A 12,412-nucleotide genomic window follows, 5' to 3' on the forward strand; every position below is an offset into this window, starting at 1 on the left:
GGATAGATCAACTAAACAGAAAATCAACAAGGAAACACAAACTTTAAATGACACAATGGACCAGCTAGACCTAACTGATATCTATAGGACATTTCACCCCAAAACAATCAACTTCACCTTTTTCTCAAGTGCACACGGAACATTCTCCAGAATAGATCACATCCTGGGCCATAAATCTAGTCTTGGAAAATTCAAAAAAATTGAAATCATTCCAGTCATCTTTTCTGACCAGAATGCAGTAGGATTAGATCTCAATTACAGGAAAAAAACTGTTAAAAATTCAAACACGTGGAGGCTAAATAACACGCTTCTGAATAACCAACAAATCATAGAAGAAATCAAAAAAGAAATCAAAATATGTATAGAAATGAATGAAAATGAAAACACAACAACCCAAAACCTATGGGACACTGTAAAAGCAGTGCTAAGGGGAAGGTTCATAGCATTACAGGCTTACATCAAGAAACAAGAAAAAAGCCAAATAAATAACCTAACTCTACACCTAAAGCAACTAGAGAAGGAAGAAATGAAGAACCCCAGGGTTAGCAGAAGGAAAGAAATCTTGAAAATTAAGGCAGAAATAAATGCAATAGAAACTAAAGAGACCATAGCAAAAATCAACAAAGCTAAAAGCTGGTTTTTTGAAAAAATAAACAAAATTGACAAACCATTAGCAAGACTCATTAAGAAACAAAGAGAGAAGAACCAAATTAACAAAATTAGAAATGAAAATGGAGAGATCACAACAGACAACACTGAAATACAAAGGATCATAAGAGACTACTACCAGCAGCTCTATGCCAATAAAATGGACAACTTGGATGAAATGGACAAATTCTTAGAAAAGTGTAACTTTCCAAAACTGAACCAGGAAGAAATAGAAGATCTTAACAGACCCATCACAGGCAAGGAAATCGAAACTGTAATCAAAAATTTTCCAGCAAACAAAAGCCCAGGACCAGATGGCTTCACAGCTGAATTCTACCAAAAATTTAGAGAAGAGCTAACACCTACCTTACTCAAACTCTTCCAGAAAATTGCAGAAGAAGGTAAACTTCCAAACTCATTCTATGAGGCCACCATCACCCTAATTCCAAAACCTGACAAAGATGCCACAAAAAAAGAAAACTACAGGCCAATATCACTGATGAACATAGATGCAAAAATCCTTAACAAAATTCTAGCAAACAGAATCCAACAACATATTAAAAAAATCATACACCACGACCAAGTGGGCTTTATCCCAGGAATGCAAGGATTCTTCAATATCTGCAAATCAATCAATGTAATACACCACATTAACAAATTGAAAGATAAAAACCATATGATTATCTCAATAGATGCAGAGAAAGCCTTTGACAAAATTCAACACTCATTTATGATTAAAACTCTCCAAAAAGCAGGAATAGAAGGAACATACCTCAACATAATAAAAGCTATATATGACAAACCCACAGCAAGCATCACCCTCAATGGTGAAAAATTGAAAGCATTTCCCCTGAAATCAGGAACAAGACAAGGGTGCCCACTCTCACCACTACTGTTCAACATAGTGTTGGAAGTTTTGGCCACAGCAATCAGAGCAGAAAAAGAAGTAAAAGGAATCCAGATAGGAAAAGAAGAAGTGAAACTCTCACTGTTTGCAGATGACATGATCCTCTACATAGAAAACCCTAAAGACTCTACCAGAAAATTACTAGAACTAATCAACGAATATAGTAAAGTTGCAGGATATAAAATTAACACACAGAAATCCCTTGCATTCCTATATACTAACAATGAAAAAACAGAAAGAGAAATTAAGGAAACAATACCATTCACCATTGCAACAAAAAGAATAAAATACTTAGGAGTATATCTACCTAAAGAAACAAAAGACCTATACATAGAAAACTATAAAACACTGATGAAAGAAATCAAAGAGGACACAAACAGATGGAGAAACATACCGTGTTCATGGATTGGAAGAATCAATATTGTCAAAATGGCTATTCTACCCAAAGCAATCTATAGATTCAATGCAATCCCTATCAAGCTACCAACGGTATTTTTCACAGAACTAGACCAAAGAATTTCACAATTTGTATGGAAATACAAAAAACCTCGAATAGCCAAAGTAATCTTGAGAAAGAAGAATGGAACTGGAGGAATCAACCTGCCTGACTTCAGACTCTACTACAAAGCCACAGTCATCAAGACAGTGTGGTACTGGCACAAAGACAGAAATATAGACCAATGGAACAGAATAGAAAGCCCAGAGATAAATCCACGAACCTATGGACACCTTATCTTTGACAAAGGAGGCAAGGATATACAATGGAAAAAAGACAACCTCTTTAACAAGTGGTGCTGGGAAAACTGGTCAACCACTTGCAAAAGAATGAAACTAGAACACTTTCTAACACCATACACAAAAATAAACTCAAAATGGATTAAAGATCTAAATGTAAGACCAGAAACTATAAAACTCCTAGAGGAGAACATAGGCAAAACACTCTCCGACATAAATCACAGCAAGATCCTCTATGACCCACCTCCCAGAATATTGGAAATAAAAGCAAAACTAAACAAATGGGATCTAATGAAACTTAAAAGCTTTTGCACTACAAAAGAAACTATAAGTAAGGTGAAAAGACAGCCGTCAGATTGGGAGAAAATAATAGCAAATGAAGAAACAGACAAAGGATTAATCTCAAAAATATACAAGCAACTCCTGCAGCTCAATTCCAGAAAAATAAATGACCCAATCAAAAAATGGGCCAGAGAACTAAACAGACATTTCTCCAAAGAAGACATACAGATGGCTAACAAACACATGAAAAGGTGCTCAACATCACTCATTATTAGAGAAATGCAAATCAAAACCACAATGAGGTACCATTACACACCAGTCAGGATGGCTGCTATCCAAAAGTCTACAAGCAATAAATGCTGGAGAGGCTGTGGAGAAAAGGGAACCCTCTTACACTGTTGGTGGGAATGCAAACTAGTACAGCCACTATGGAAAACAGTGTGGAGATTCCTTAAAAAACTGGAAATAGAACTGCCATATGACCCAGCAATCCCACTTCTGGGCATACACACTGAGGAAACCAGATCTGAAAGAGACACGTGCACCCCAATGTTCATCGCAGCACTGTTTATAATAGCCAGGACATGGAAGCAACCTAGATGCCCATCAGCAGATGAATGGATAAGGAAGCTGTGGTACATATACACCATGGAATTTTACTCAGCCGTCAAAAAGAATTCATTTGAACCAGTCCTAATGAGATGGATGAAACTGGAGCCCCTTATACAGAGTGAAGTAAGCCAGAAAGATAAAGAACATTACAGCATACTAACACATATATATGGAATTTAGAAAGATGGTAATGATAACCCTATATGCAAAACAGAAAAAGAGACACAGAAATACAGAACAGACTTTTGAACTCTGTGGGAGAAGGTGAGGGTGGGGTGTTTCAAAAGAACAGCATGTATACTATCTATGGTGAAACAGATCACCAGCCCAGGTGGGATGCATGAGACAAGTGCTTGGGCCTGGTGCACTGGGAAGACCCAGAGGAATCGGGTGGAGAGGGAGATGGGAGGGGGGATCGGGATGGGGAATAAGTGTAAATCTATGGCTGATTCATATCAATGTATGACAAAACCCACTGAAATGTTGTGAAGTAATTAGCCTCCAACTAATAAAAAAATTAAAAAAAAAAAAAAAAAAAGAGTACTGGAGTGGGCTGCCATTGCCTTCTCCAAGATTGCTGGTTATTTCGCCCGAAAAAAAAAAAAAAAAGAGTTTATTCGGTATCAGCAGAGAATTGCAATCCAGAGTCCACAACCATGGTGAGCCATATGCAAGTCCCTCCACAGCAAAGGAAGAAGCACTCTTTAACAGAGGGGAAAAGGAAGTAGGCAGCACTACAGTAACAGAGGCCATGGCTTTTTACTGGCTGAGTCCTTCATGTTAAAGAAGCAGGGTCTTGGAGACTTCCCTGATGGCTGAAGAATCCACCTACCAGTGCAGGAGACATGGGTTCAATCCCTGATCCAGGAAGATCCCACAGGCTGCGTGCAGAGCTATCAGGGAAGCCCATAAGCCATTGATAGGGCTGCATACCAATTTCAGCTGGTGCTGAGGGTATTATTTTAAATATTTAGCAATCTGTATGGCATGAGTGGGCTTCCTTGGTGGCTCAGATGGTAAAGAATCTGCCTGCGATGCAGGAGATCCTGATTCGACCCCTGGGTTGGGAAGATTCCCTGGAGAAGGGAATGGCTACCCACTCCAGGATTCTTGCCTGGAGAATTCCAATTACAGAGGAGCCTGGCGGGCTACAGTCTGTTCAGCAGTAAAAAGAGAATTTGATCATAAGACACTGATAACACTGCACACCAATTTCAGCCCTGACTAGTAGTAGAGTTGCAAAGACACAGGAAATGCATATGTTTCATGATGAAAGTAATTAAATATATACTTCACATCCCCCCAAAGGGGAATGTGTGTGTGAATCCACAGTTCCACATCCTCACCAAATGTGATTTCCTAATTTTAAAAATCTGAATGGTATTAAATGATATCTTGTGTTTTTAATTTGCATTTCCTTGATCACTCATGAAGTTTCTCAACGTTTGTTCAACACTTACGTTGCACTTGGTCTTAGAGTCTACTTTGCTGATATTTATTGCTACACTTTCTTTTGGTTTGGGTTGCTGATATATATTTTTCCATCCTTTTCTTCCAACATGTCTATACTTTAAAATTTAAGTGTTTCTTTCGTAAACATCATGAAGCAGGGCGTTGTGTTTATATCCAATCAGGAAATATTTTAATTTCTCTTTTGAAGAATTTACTATTAATACAATTAGTGATATCATTATGCATTATTTGAACATTATTTTAGTGGTTAGACTAGAGATTTCAACATGAATCCTTGACTTACTACACTTTAATACACATTCTTACACCCTCACTTCTCAATAGTGCTACAAGTTGAGTACCATTTAACTCTATTTACCCGTCTCCTACTTTTTCTTGTAATTGTTTTCATGTATTTTGTTCTACATAGCTTAAATTCCACAAGCCATTTCAACTATTGTCTTGAACAGCCCATACTTGGATCCTGGACTCTGCTGACTTAGAGCTACTCCTGGGAGCTATCTTCCTCAGCAGTTCTGCTCCATGCTATTTTGTAGGCATACTCCAACAAGGTTTTACATAAATATGTGCACCCATATACTCTCCCACTTGGCTGGGGAGAAGGGTGTATTCCTTCCAATAAGAACAGAGAGGACCCCCAAAATTCACTCATAAAGTCTGGGTGCTCCAGAATGAGGCTTCTCTCCACCAAGTTAAGGCTGGGGAGCATTTCCACCCTCAGTTCCAGTATTTCAAACTCAAGGAAAAACTAGGAAACTGAGAGACCTAAGCCAAGAAAATATTTCAAGAAGAAGAGTGTAACAGTGACCAAAAAAAAAAAAAAAAAAGTATACAGATAAAGTTCTCCAGCACAGTAATAAAAAGCCACTGCATCCACAATCCTTAAAGCCATCACTCACATGTAATTGGTGAAAGCAGCAGCCACTTGATCTCCAAGGCCTCAGTGCTCATAGGTACTTCATCCCAGTTGACCACAGATGATAATCGAGAGAACTTTTGCTAGTGTCTATCAGCTGGACTTCCAGTATCCACCAGAAGGGTAGCTCCCTGGCAGTGTGGTAGGTTATCATATCACTATGGTTAAGTCCAAGTGATCCCCTGGAGAAAGGAATGGCTACCCACTCCAGTGTTCTTGGGGCTTCCCTGGTGGCTCAGAGGTAAAGAATCTGCCTGCAACACGGGAGACCTGGGTTTGATCCCTGGCTTGGGAAGATCCCCTGGAGAAGGGAATGGCAACCCACTCCAGTATTCTTGCAGAGAATTCCATGGACAGAGGAGCCCAGAAGGCTACAGTCCATGGGGTCACAAAGAGTCAAAGAGGACTGAACAACTAACACTTTCACTTTTTCTTTTGTTTTCTTAAGCCCAAGTAAGGCAAATAAGCAATTCCAGATTCTCTTTCGTGAAAGTGCATTGGGTGATGCAGCCTCCTCAGGGACCCCTGGCCATCTGCTAGCTACCTCCCATGCCTGTCATCCCTGACAATACTAGACCTGCTGCTGCTGCCTGAACCCCTACACTCCAGTGAGGGCTAGTAGTTTGGCTGAGGAACCACAAAAAGCAAGGTGACTACTACCTTTGTGCACCCTCTAATCTGGCACAAATGCCTCCCATTGGCAAGATGGAATGAGAACACAGCTGGCCAGGGCATCTAACAGACTACTGGTTTTGATCATGACAGAGAATTTAGAAGGGCGTATAAAGACTGTCAGCAGATGGGAGTTTTAGAGAGCTCAGGGACAAAGCAAACTAAACAGCATATTATAAGGGACATGTATAAACTGATAAAGACTATATTCTAAAAAGCAAAGAAACAATAAGCACATAATTCAGGAGAGTAGTTAACATCAGTGAGATGAGGTAGGAAAGTTATCCACTGTTGGAAGCAAATGCATGAGTAATACTCTAGTTTTCCTTTCTTTCAGATAAGTACCCAGAAGTGGAATTATTGCATCATATGGCAGTTCTATTTTTTTCCTAAAAGTATTTTTTTCTTTTTCAAATTATGAAAGTATGATAACATATTTACTTGGAGACTTAGAAAACACAGAACTAAGTTACACATAGTTTCACTATATATTACAATTATTTTTAAGTAGATAAATTAAGATATTTAGTTGGAGTTTCAATATCAAACTCTCAAAAATTAATAGAATGAATAGACAGAAAAGCAGAAGGATATAGTAGACCTGAAAAGCACTATGAACCAATTCAACATAATTGATTTATACAATTTTCACACAACAGGATATAAATTCTATTCACGTTCCCATAGACTATAAACCAGGAGTCACTGGAACATATTGAGGGACATAAAACAAGGTGCAAAAATCTCATGGTCTAAAGGTGTTGAAATCATACAGAGTCTGTTCTCTTATCACTGTGGAATTATGTTAGAAATCAATGTCAAAAGATATTTTAAAATAACCACATATTTTCAAGTACAATAAGACATTTACCAAGAGAGATTTTTGACTTAGCCATTGAAAGCCTCAATAAAGTTAAAAGACTGAAAAAACACAGAGGCTGACTGCAGTGAAAAAAGCATTTAAATGAGGAATTAATATCAAAATGAGAAATTAATATCCAAGATATTTTTAAAACCCCAAGTATTGGAAATCAAATGTCCACTTTTAAATGATGAGTGTATCTAAGAAGTAACAAGAAAAATTAGAAAATATTTTTAACAGAATAAAAATGAGAAGGGAATTTATCAGAATTTGTTGCATGCAGCTGAAGCTGCTCAATGCAACTAAATACAATGTGGAATCTTGAATAAAGTATGAATACAAGTAATGGACACTAGCATAAAATTTTGTGAAATTTGAACAAAATCTGTACTTTAGTTAATACTGTATCATGTGTTAATTTCTTGATTTTTTTTTACAACATAGTATTTCTTTATATTCTCAGAATTACAAAAGCTTTTTTACTACACTTGATCAAGGCTTAAGAAAGAACAACAACAAAAAGAGATGGAGAAATTGGAAAAGATAAACTAAATTAAATGGGAGCACTGAATATGAAATAGAAAAAGTAAAACAAACAAGATAAAACACCGTCATATAGTCCAGTTGTTTTTAAACATGGCTGCTCATTTGAATCACATCTGGAGCTTTGGAGGAAAATAACAATACCTGGGCATTAGTATTTTTCAAAAAATTCCGAGATAGTTCTAATGTGCATCTGGATTTTAAAAAGTGACTACAAGTTTTTCTATTAAATGGTAGTTTTAGTAATAGAAAATTATCTTCTGTTGACCAATCATGATACAATGGTATTAAACAAAAAAGTTACAAAATAATAAAAGATGTTTATTAGTTTTCACAATCAATAGCCAGACAAAAAATAAAAGATAATTACAATTGCAAGCCACAATGAAAACATGATAACCTAACAATATAAAATAATTACACACAATTTGGGGGAGGGTCAAGCAGAGTGATGTGGTAAGTGCAAGTACATACGTATACATGTTTTCATCCATCTATCCAGCCTGGCTTTTGGTTGGTGCGTACAATCCATTTACATTTCAGGTAATTATTGATATGTATGAACCTATTACCATTTTCTTAACTGTTTTGGATTTATTTTGTGTAGGCCTTTTCCTTCTCTTGTGTTTCCTGCCTAGAGAAGTTCTTTAGCATTTGTTGTAAAGCTGGTTTGGTAGTGCTGAATTCTCTTAATTTTTGCTAATCTGTAACTCTAGATTTCTCTGTCAACTCTGAAGGAGAGTCTTGCTGCATAGAGTATTCTTGGTTTTAGGTTCTTCTCCTTTATCACTTTAAATACATCATGCCATTCCCTTCTGACTTTTAGAGTTTCTGTTGAGAAAACAGCTGATAACCTTATGGGAGATCCCTTGTATGTTATTTGCCATTTTCCCCTTGTTGTTTTTAATATTTTATCTTCATTTTTTTGTCTTTAATTTTTGTCACTTTGATTATGCCTGGGACTTTGCATTTCTTGGACTTGGTTGACACCATTTCCTTTCCCATGTTAAGGAAGTTTTCAGTTATTATCTCTTCAAATATTTTCTCCAGTCCTTTCTCTCTCTCTTCTCCTTCTGGGATCCCTATAATGCAAATATAGGTGCATTTAATGTGTCCTAGAGGTCTCTTATGCTTTTTTGCTTATTCTGTTTTGTGGCAGTGATTTCCATCATTCTGTCTTCCAGGTCACTTATACACTCTTCTGCTTATAGCTAATAACCAATAGTTACTCTGCTATTGGTTCCTTCTAGAATATTGTTCATCTCTGTTTGTTTGTATCTTAGTTCTTCTAGGCTTTTGGTAACCTTTTCTGCATCTTCTCCATTCTTTTTCTGAGACTATGGATCATCTTCACTATCATTATTCTGATCTCTTTTTCTGGAAGGTTGCCTATCTCCACTTCATTTAGTTGTTCTTCTGAGGTTTTATCTTGTCCCTTCATCTGGGTCATGACCCTCTGCCTTTTCATTTTGATTAACTTTCTGTGATGTGGTTTTCATTCTGGTGGCTGCTGAATTGTAGTTTTTCTTGCTTCTCTGTCTTCTCTCTGGTGAATGAGGCTAACAGGCTTGTGTAAGCTTCCTGATGAGAACCTTTCTGGGAAAAATTGACTCTTGCTCTGGTGGGCAGGGCCACACTCAGTAAAACTTTAATCTAATTGTCTGCTGATTGGTGGGGTTGCATTTCTTCCCTGTTAGTTGATTGGCCTGAGGCGACTCGGCCCTGGAGTCTACAGGCTCTATGGTAGGGTTAATGGTGAGCTCCAAAAGGGCTCACCCCCAGAGTCACCTCCCAGGACTGCTGCTGCCAATACCTCATCTCCTCAGTCAGCCACTGCTGCCCCACGCTGTCACAGGAGATCCTCCAATACGAGCAGCGAGGTCTGGTTCCATCTCCGGTGGGGTCACTGCTCCTTACCCTGGGTACTGGTACATGCAAGATTTTGCTTGTGGCCTCCAAAAATGAAATCTCTCTGTTTCCCTAGTTCTGTGGAAGTCCTATAATCAAATCTCACTGACCTTCAAAGTAAGATTTCCCTGGGGAGTCCTAGTCCTTTTGCTGGATCCCCAGGCTGGGAAACCTGATGTGGGGCTCAGAGCCTTCCCAACACAGGAAGAACTTCTTTGGTATTATTGTTCTGCAGTTTGTGGGTTGTCTACTGGGTGGGTATGGGATTTTATTTTACTGTGATTGCACACCTCATACCATGACATTGCAACTTCTCCTTTGTCTTTGGAGGTGGGATATCTTTTTTCTGGTGGTTTCCAGCGTCCTCCTGTTAATGGTTGTGAAATAGCCAGTTGCAATTTTGGTGCTCTCGCAAATGAGTGCACATTCTTCTACTCTGCCATCTCGTACTAATCTCCCTGAGAGTTCTATTTTTAATGTTTTCAGGATCCTCCATTACTGTTTTCCATAGTGGCTGCACCAATTTACATTCCCATTAACAATGAGGAAGGTTTCTCTGTTCACCACATCTTCACCAACACTTGTTAGATGGCTTCTTATCTCACTCAGAATAAAAGTCATAACTCTTACTGTGGTCTCCATAATCTCTTCCTTCTACAATTCTCTTCCTGCTTGCACTGGCCCGTTACTACTAAGATTACTTAGTGTGCACCCTGAGTCATACATAAATGTGCTTAATAAGAAGAATTAAAATTTAACCAAAAACAACCTAAGAATAATCTTGGAAGGCTGAGTTAATATATTTGCTGGATTCCTGAGTCTTAAATTCAAAATTCAACTATATATATGGTCACTATGGACTACAGTTGAAAGAAAAAATACTGGAAACCTAGTTAGCTTTGAATTTCAGCCAAATGATAATATTTTCTGTATAAATATATCCCATGCAGTTTTTGTACTTCAAACTAATGCATTCATTGTTCATCTGAGATTCAAATTTAAGATGACAACCTCCATTTTTACTTGCTAAATCGGTAACTAATACACATGGTCCATTTGAGGAAGATCAGGTGCTAAACCAGCACTCTAAATTCATAGTGTCTCTCTCCCAGTCACCTCATCTCTAAAAACAAAACAAAACAAAACACGCTAGGGAGCCCTGAAGTGTGGCTCAAAACTATGACGTTTTGATAGAACAGGAAAGAGGAAAGAGGCTGGCTGTGTAAAAGTAGTTCCTGAAGTAAGACATCCGTTGTTTTTTTGTTTTTTTTAAAAACGATGGGGAAAAGAACGACGAACTGTGGGGAATGCGGGGCACGGAAGGGGCCCTTAAACCTCTGAGGGGAAAAGAGCCCGAAGAGGTGAGAGGACCCGGGAGCCCCGCGGACCGACCACTAGCGCGCGCCCCACAGGGGTCACGACCACCCGGTGAACCAGGGCGCTCTTTACAGTTTAACCGCTGGCCGGTTAAGGGCGTGGTGGTGGTTGGGTGTGGGAGTCACGTCTGAAAGTCCCTAATATGAGAGCGAGAGACAGCCATCATGTTCCACATCTTCCCACTTTTCTCCAACCCGGCCGCTCCAGTCATCTTGGAGCCCGGAAGTCCCAGAACCGAGAAAAAAGGCGGGAGAAGCCAGGCACCGCTTACTGGTTTGAGTCATCCTGGAGATGCAGAAGCAGGAGAAGCTGAAGAGCACCACAGCGATGAGCGTGATGAGCAGGTTCACGTGCCTGGTCCTCATGGTGCGGATTCGATGGCGGCGGCAACCGGCAGCTTGACTAGAATAGCAGAGCACGCAGCAACCACCCCGCCGGCTAAGGATGGTCACGCGCTGGGCGCTGCGCGCGCCGCTGCACAAGAAAACTAACTCCCCACTCATCCCACCCACCCCCAACCCACACACGCACCCAGCCCCGTTCCCCAGCAGCAGTTTCTGCCTTCGATCCTGAACCGCTTGCCAGGGCTGCTGATTATTAAATGAAATAAACTATGCGAAAGCTCCCACTCCAGGTGAATGCTCAGTAACTTTATTGTCCTGTAAGATGTCGCTTTAGCCAGACTGGCCTAAACAGTTTGCATACATGACCTCATTAAGTCCTCACAAAATCTCAGTCTTTCTTTTTAAGTATAAAATGAGAATAACATCATCTTCCTAATATGCTGAGCAACTAGCTGCAAGTTGCACAGCTGGAAGCGGTTCCTTTTTTCTCGTACAAAGTACAAACTTTGTACATGGACAAGAATTTCCTAAAGAAAATATGTCTTTACTTGGAATTTGCTAGCCTTAAATGGACTTTCCTGGTGACTCAGTACAAAATCCGCCTGCAATGTGGGAGACAAGGGTTTGATCCTGGGTTGGGAAGATCCCCTGGAGGAGGGCATGGCAACCCCCTCCAGCATTCTTGCCTGGAGAATCCCATGGACAGAGGACCGAGCGGCTAACACACACACAGCACAGCCTTAAACAGTAGCTGTCAAGTGCCCAAGTGACTTGGGAGGCTTAGATTTTTGCGTGGGGAGTGACCAAGACTAGACATTTAGTTTAATCCCCTTACCTTTATCTTTAAATATTTTGGTACCCCATCCCCCAAGAAAGGAGCAGGGAGTCAAGTTTTGTTCCGGGGGGAGGGGGGGTTGTGAATACAATGAGCAACAGCCCAAAAGAGATTTGCTGGGCTCAGCCAAGTTCAAGGTATCAGTTTCTCATATTTTTACCCCAAACTGGGAAACACTAGGAGAACATCAGTAGGGTTATACTCTCTGGGCAGGTTAAATGTGGTTTGTGTTTTGGGTTCTCTGCTCTGATCTTATTTGGGATTCCCTGGCAATATCTGGTAGCAATCATTCTACTAC

The 12,412-nt window shown here is 39.6% G+C and overlaps 1 protein-coding gene across 1 annotated transcript in view; it reads right to left on the bottom strand.

The window, feature by feature from the left end:
• Positions 1-11,300, bottom strand: part of MGAT4D (MGAT4 family member D) — a 55,964-nt gene extending 44,664 nt beyond the window's left edge. The window contains exon 1 of the mRNA XM_043902476.1: positions 11,207-11,300. Within this exon, the coding sequence (XP_043758411.1) occupies positions 11,207-11,300 (94 nt within the window). The remainder of the gene's footprint in view (positions 1-11,206) is intronic.
• Positions 11,301-12,412: the final 1,112 nt, after the last annotated feature.

This window comes from Cervus elaphus, chromosome 5, assembly GCF_910594005.1.
Source record: "Cervus elaphus chromosome 5, mCerEla1.1, whole genome shotgun sequence".
Classification (NCBI taxonomy): domain Eukaryota; kingdom Metazoa; phylum Chordata; class Mammalia; order Artiodactyla; family Cervidae; genus Cervus; species Cervus elaphus.